Raw genomic sequence first — 7,416 nt, 5'->3', positions numbered from 1 at the left:
AGATGAATTTAATTCTGTCCTATTTTCATTTCGACTACTACGAGAACCACCATAAAATTATATAGGACTATCATCAGAGTCTTTAGGGTTATTTATCTTTTCATAAATATCATAAACTTTTTTTACACCAATAACTTTTTATTTTAGATTTTCTAAAAGTAAATTTACTTTTTTTTTGGCATCATTAACTGCTTCGCTTAGTAGTTTTTCTCTAGCAGATTCTATTTATTTATCATCAGGAGAAAATCTAACAAAATCAACGGCATTAAATTCATTTTTAATAGCATCATCAATCACTTTTCCAGCTTTTTATGAATTAGAAGATTTTATTAAAATCGAATTTTTAACTTTATATCCTTCAAAAACTCTTTCATTTTATTAAGTTTATTCATTGATTTAATCAATATAACTAGAAGAATCAATAGTAAAGCCACTAGAAGAAACACTTAATTCTTCATCTTTTTTATAAATATCTAATACTTTTTTGACAACTTCATTATTTTTTTAAAGAGCAGTTTTAACATCTTTATCCATATTTTAGTAAGAAACTTATATTTCAAATTAAGTATCATTTAAAGATGTAGATGCAGTTCCTTATACTCTTGATGGATCAGATAGATTACTTAAGTATAATTAACATTCGCATTATTAATCAGTTTAATTACATTATTATGATTATTATATTAATATTATTAAGAATAATAATGATAGTACTTTCATTTTTTTATTATTATTAAATCTTTTTTAAATAAAGTATTTTTTATATATTTTTATTTATAAATAATTTTTATAGATATTATCTTATTTTTTATGTTTAATTTTCTATAATTTTAGTTTCATAAATTAAAATAAATTGTAAATTTTATATTATATATTAATAATATAGATAAAAGTAAAAAGAAATAAAGAAATAAATTATAATCACAAATTAATAAAATATAAAAATTTAAAATATGATATATAATTAAAAGAATAAAAATAAAAATTAATAAATAAAAATATAAAAATTGTAAAATAAAAAAACTATATTTATTTTGTTAGTTAAATATATTTTTTAAAAAAATATTATTTTATATATTAATAAATTATTTTTATACAATGATACGTATTAAAATTTTTTATAATTATATTTTAATAATACATTATAATATTTTCTTTTAATAGAAAAATTTATAAAAATAAAAAATAAAATATAATATCAAAAAATATAAAAATAATTTTCATTTATTTTTAGTTTATATAATTATATTTATAAGCTATTTTTTTTTAATTTATATATTTTTATTCGAACATATTAATAAATTGAAATTTTTAATAAAAAATATAAAAATTACATATAATTTGTATCATAAATATAAATAGAAAAATCATAAGAAAATTAAAAAAATATAATAACATTTTTTTTTAAATACTGAAATATATCTATAAATTATTTTAATACATTTATTTTTTATATATTAATAAAAAAAAACAATAATAATAATAAAAATGTTTATTTTAATTATTTTTTAATATTTTTTTTCATTTTTTTATAAAAATTGTTTAATTTAAATTAAAATTAATATTTTTTTTACAATAATAGATTTTTGCTTTCTTATATATAATATATAATTTTTTAAAAATATTTTTTTTATATTATTATTCAATAAAAAAAACTTAATAAAGATAATATATTAATAAATTTAAATAGAAAATTTAAAAAAATCACAAATTTAATAAAAAAAATATATTTTATTATAAAATAAACTAAGAATTTTTTCATTTATAAAAAATATTTAATTTTTTTCAATTATCTTTTTTTCAGTAATATTTTATTTAATATTAAATTCTACTGTAACATGCATAGTCATTTTTTATCCTTTTATTTATTAATAATCAATAGAAGAAGTTTTTAAACTGTCAACACTATATTAGAGATCTTTTAAAATTATATCTGCCTTTTTTTAAGCATTTTTAACTGCTTCACCAATTAATTCATTTTTAACTTTTTATATTTATTCATCATCAGGAAAGTATTTAACAAAATCAACAGTATTAAATCCATTTTCAATAGCAGTCTAAATCACCTCTTCAGCCTTTTCTAATTCAGAAGATTTTACTTAAATCTAATTTTTAACTTTATATCCTACATGTTATTTCTCTCTTCTTTATGTAACTTAATTTTATACATAATCATAATCGTTTTGAATAGAAAAACTATTAGTAGAAATAGTTAATGATTCATCTTTTTTTAATTCTTCTAATACTTTATTAACAACATCGTTATTATTTTTAAGAGCTGTTGATGCATCTTTATCTTTTGTTTCATAAGAAAATTATAATAAAAATTAAGTGTCATTTAAATCTACAGATGCTTTTCCTTCTATTTCTAATGGATCAGAAAGATATTTTAATTATTTTTAACATAAGCATTTTTAATATTTTTCTTCTTATTATTATGATTATAGTTATGTTTATGGTTATGATTATGTTTCTGATTATGATTGTGATTATTATATTAATATTATTAAGAATAATAACGATAGTTTTTTCATGCTTTTATTTATTCTTTTAGTTTTATTAAAAAAAGTAGAGTTTTATATTTATTTATAAATTATTTTAGAAGAAATATATTTTATTTTTTATGTGGAATTTTCTGTAATTTTAGTTTCAAAAATAAAAATAAATTTTGTTTTTTTAGAATAAATTTATAAAATAGAAAAAATTATAATCATAAATTAAAAACAAAATATAAATATTCACAAATTAAATTCAAAACGTAATCACAAATTAAAAAAAATAAAACTTTTAAATAAAAAAAATTATATAAAACTCTGAATAAAAAATTAATCACAAATTAAAATAATAAAAATTATTAATAATAAGATTATAAAAATCTATAAATAAAAACAAAAAATAATTAAAAATTAGTCACAAAAAGAAAATAAAAATAGAAAACATAAAAATTAAAGTTTTTTATAAAAGTAAGTTAGTAATAAAAATATTTTTTTTATATATTTAATAATAATTTTCATAGAATGTTAATTTATTTTAAACTTAATTTTGTCTATAAAAACAAAAATAATCATATAAAGCAAATAAATAAAATAATATTAATACAAATTAAAGCTTATAATAAATTGATAAATTGACATAATAAAAATAAAATTAAAAAATAAAAAAGAATAATTACAATAGAAAGATATTTTTATAAAAAAAATATTAAGAATAAAAATATTAATAATATACAATCAGGATCACAAATAAATTTAAAAATTAAAAAAGAGATTTAATTTTAATAAAGAAGATAAAAAAATATTTTTTAGAATAATATTTTATTATTTAAATGACAAAAATGAAATGAATTATGTATTTTATAAAAAATTATTATAAAGAAAAAATATAAATCAAATAAAACAACAAATTAAAACTCGAAATATATAAACAAATATTATTTTAAAAATCATAAAAATAAATTAAATTATGTTGAATCAAAATTTTTGAAAAAATATTATTTTTTATTTAGAAAAGATATATGTTTTTAATTAATTATTAAAATAGATTATTTTTACCCAAAAATATTTATTTTATTTTTTCTATACTTTAAGTTTTAAAATCAAAATATAATCACAAATTAAGAGTAAAATTAATTTATATATTTTTAAAAGTAATATTATTTATAATTTTTCTAAAAATGATAAAATAGGATAAATAGAATCTTAAAACGATATAAAAATAAAGAAAACTAAAATTATAAAATATAAAATTAAATAAAAATATGAAACAAAAAAATTATTTTTTCTTTATAATAATTTTTAAACAAAAGCATTTAACTTATTTTATAAAAGATATTTTTTATAAGTATTATACTTTTTATTAAAATTTAATTCTTTTCAAAAATAAATAAAATTGAATAATAATTATCATAGAATATTTATATAAAATAATTGTTTTATATAACTTATGTAATAATTTATTTTGTTAAAATAAATTAAAATAAAAAATTTGTATTAAAATTTATATATAAAAATATATTTTATTTATTAAACCAATGGCTTAAAATTAAAAAAAAAATTAAATATAATTAATTATTTTCTGATTTAAAAAATATTAACAATTAATGATAGATTATTTATTGTTTTTTTTTTCTTCTTATGAAATTTTTAATAATATTTTTTATTAAAATAAAATTTATTTCTAATTATTAAACTCTTATAACAAATAATATAGTCCCATAAATATATCCAAAAAGTGAATTTGTTTATTTCCGTCGATATAATTAAATAAACTTGATCATCTAAAATAAATAAAATATTCCTATCAACCAATATACATTAAAAATATTAGAAATTTTTTAATAAATCTATATGATTTATTTGTTTGTTTAAATAATAATATATAAATATTACATGTAAATGAATAAAATATATTAATTATTATATTATAATCATAATTAATATTTATATTTTTTTTTTTATAAATTAATATAATATAATTTTTTTTTTCATTTTTACAATATGTATATTATTTTTAAATGAAGCTTATAAATTTATATAATTAGATTAATAACGATTTTTTAAATGATAAACTTATTTTGTTTTTTAAACTAATTCTTGATTTTTAGAAGATAATTAGACTGATTTCTTTTATTTTATTATTAAAGGAGTAATTTTCTGCTTTTAAGCTATATACTCTGTGAAATATATAATATAAATAAAAGTTAATTTTTGTTTGTTTGTATTAATATATTTTTATTAATATTATCCATAAAATTATTTCTTTTTATTTCAATTTATTTTTCTAATTTTGAATACACATATATATATCTGATTGGCTTTTATTTTTTTTCAAATCATTATTTTGTTATTTTAATTTCTACAAATAATTATTTAAATCTTATATTTTATCCTCCAAATAAGCTTTTTATTCAATGTTATCTAAATTATTTACTTAACTTAATATTAATATGTCTTCTGTTATAGAATTTCTTAGTATATGATTTTACTCATTATAATCTTACAAAGGAATTCATTTATTTTTTAAATTATTTATTTGATTTTCGAAAGAGTTTATTAACTTTCATAAGAGTATTTTTGTAAGGATTAATTTAAAATCTTTGATTTTCGTAATAGTTTCCTTGGTTTTCTTAAGGAATTCTTTGACTTTCTTAAGAATATCTTTTACTTTTATAAGGGTTTTTTTAATTTTCGTAAGAGTTTCTATGATTTATAGATTTCTTAAATTTCGTATAGTTAGTTATATTTGACTTTCTTAAGGATTTCTTTAATTTTCATTTGGGATTTTTTAATTTTACTTGGATAAATTGAATTAATTAATTGATTTTGTATTTATTATGAAGGATTAGTATAATTTTATTAAAGTTAATGGAATTTTATTATAGTATTAATAATTATTATCTTAAATAATATGATAAGTCAAGTTAATATTTAATTATATTAAATAATTTAAGAATAACGAGAATTATTTTAATTAAAAGTTAGATTTTGATATTCTTAAGAAGTATTGGAATATATATTTAAAGGAAAATATTAATTAATTGCCTAATATTTTTTCGATTATTATAAAATTTATTCAGGGTAAATGGTTACTGATGATACTAGTTAATTTTATTAAAGTTTTTAATTATTTAACTAATTTTTTTAATTAGAGTTTAGTATTATAATAAACTCTAATATATTAAATTTTAATGATTTTAGATTAAATAAATTATTATTATTTATTATTACAAGTTTTTATTTTATTAAAGTAGTGTTCCTATTATTATTTTTATTATATAATTCAGTTTTAAGAATTTTAGTTTAAATCAAATGATTATTATAAATTATTTCAAGATACTTAATTCTAACTATAATTAAGACTTATACTTCTAATATAATTTTAGCTTCAAGGTTTCGACTTTTGTGAATAAGGATTATAAACTTATTATCATTATCATTATCAATATAGACTTTATACTATTACTGAGGGTTTTAACCTTATTTTAGTGATACTAGCCTTATTATCCTTATTACTAAAGTGTGTATTATACTTTTTCTTACAAGGATTTTAAACTAATTGTTATTATAAAAGTTTCTGACCCTTTTATTATTATAGAGATATATTAACCATTTTTTATAAATAAGACTCTTATTACTAAGAATTTTTAGTTTATTATTGATATTATGATTATCTTAGTATTAGTAGAATTATAGACTTTAGCTTTATTATTATTTATGATTGTTTTATTATAAAAAATATTAAAATATTTATCAAATTTATATAAGTTTATTAATATTAATGAATAGTTTATGGTTTAGACTAATTTTTATAATATTATTATATAATTATCTTTTTTTTAATACAAATAAAATTAATTTTCTATTATTTTTATTATTAATTTGAATAAAATAAAAAACTCTTATTTAAAATAAACAAAATAATTATTATTATAATTTCTAAAATATAATTAAATTTATTATTATTAATTTTAATTAGTTGAATTATTATATTTATTATTATTATAATAATTATGATGTATATTATTTTTAAAAATATAGAATGTAATTATTTAATTTATTTAAAAAAAAAGGTAATAGTATTATTTGTTTATGTTATAAAATATTTAAAAAAATATTATTTATTTTTATTAAATTATGAAAAAAAAAAAATCTTAATTTATATATTATTTTATTTTTCTTAATTTTTAATATCTATATTATAATTATTTTTACAATTTCTATATATAAAATTAAAAAAATAAGAAATTTATTAAAATAAATTTAAAATATTAAATAAAATATATAAAAAAAAATTATACGAATTAAATTTATATTAAATAAAGAAATAATTTATGATTAAGTATATTTAGTTTAATTAATTATAATAATAAATAATTATATAAAAAGAATATATTTATATATATATATATATATATATATTATTTATTTATTTATTTATATATGTTTTTTTTTAACTAATTATTTCATAAAATTATATTATCTTATTATAATTAATTGTCTTTATGTTTAAAATATTTTATAAATTATTTTCTCTATTTGAAAACATTACTTTTTCAATAAATTTATAAATTATAGTTAAAAAAAATTTTTAAATGAAAAACGTTTATAATTTAATAGTTCAAGTATTTTTTTTAATATAAAAATTTAAATTATTAAAATAATATAAAATAAAAGACATAAATAAAAACATATTTTTACACAGAAATATTTATTTATAAAATCAGGTATTGAATAATTGACCATATTTTACTTTTTTTGAATGTAAGTAAGATTATGTGTAAAACATATTAAGAAGAATCTTGTTAAGTAGCGGAGCTGAAATATTTTATTTATTTTTTTATATTTTTGATAAGTTATATGATTTATCCTGGTGATATAATAATATATTTTACTAATTTATCTTTTTAACGATTTCGAA

General features: G+C 13.2%; 2 protein-coding genes across 2 annotated transcripts, besides 11 other annotated features; both read right to left on the bottom strand. All coding sequences in view use genetic code 6, as the record gives it.

Moving 5' to 3' along the window:
- Window positions 1-48: 48 nt before the first annotated feature.
- Window positions 49-598, bottom strand: IMG5_009540 (hypothetical protein; the record flags this gene model as incomplete). The annotated part of the gene is made up of 1 exon (XM_004039754.1): window positions 49-598. A coding segment is annotated over exon 1 (486 nt), but the record flags the coding sequence as incomplete, so codon positions are not given.
- Window positions 599-908: 310 nt separating this feature from the next.
- Window positions 909-1,004: a microsatellite.
- Window positions 966-1,008: a microsatellite.
- Window positions 973-1,008: a microsatellite.
- Window positions 975-1,022: a microsatellite.
- Window positions 1,023-1,367: 345 nt separating this feature from the next.
- IMG5_009530 (hypothetical protein) lies at window positions 1,368-2,550 on the bottom strand (the record flags this gene model as incomplete). Its single annotated transcript, XM_004039753.1, has 1 exon — window positions 1,368-2,550. Exon 1 carries the CDS (start codon window positions 2,532-2,534, stop codon window positions 1,368-1,370), a length of 1,167 nt encoding a protein of 388 aa, XP_004039801.1. The 5' UTR covers window positions 2,535-2,550.
- Window positions 2,430-2,493: a microsatellite.
- Window positions 2,436-2,485: a microsatellite.
- A 639-nt stretch (window positions 2,551-3,189) lies between the features above and the next one.
- Window positions 3,190-3,225: a microsatellite.
- Window positions 3,226-3,613: 388 nt separating this feature from the next.
- Window positions 3,614-3,667: a microsatellite.
- An 896-nt stretch (window positions 3,668-4,563) lies between these two features.
- Window positions 4,564-4,602: a microsatellite.
- Window positions 4,603-5,121: 519 nt separating this feature from the next.
- Window positions 5,122-5,166: a microsatellite.
- A 1,719-nt stretch (window positions 5,167-6,885) lies between these two features.
- Window positions 6,886-6,940: a microsatellite.
- Between the last annotated feature and the right edge of the window lie 476 nt (window positions 6,941-7,416).

This window comes from Ichthyophthirius multifiliis (assembly GCF_000220395.1).
Source record: "Ichthyophthirius multifiliis unplaced genomic scaffold scaff_1120509249523, whole genome shotgun sequence".
Classification (NCBI taxonomy): Eukaryota; Ciliophora; class Oligohymenophorea; order Hymenostomatida; genus Ichthyophthirius; species Ichthyophthirius multifiliis.
The sequence above is the reverse complement of the archived record's forward strand: the minus strand, read 5'-3'. Positions and strand labels throughout refer to the sequence as shown.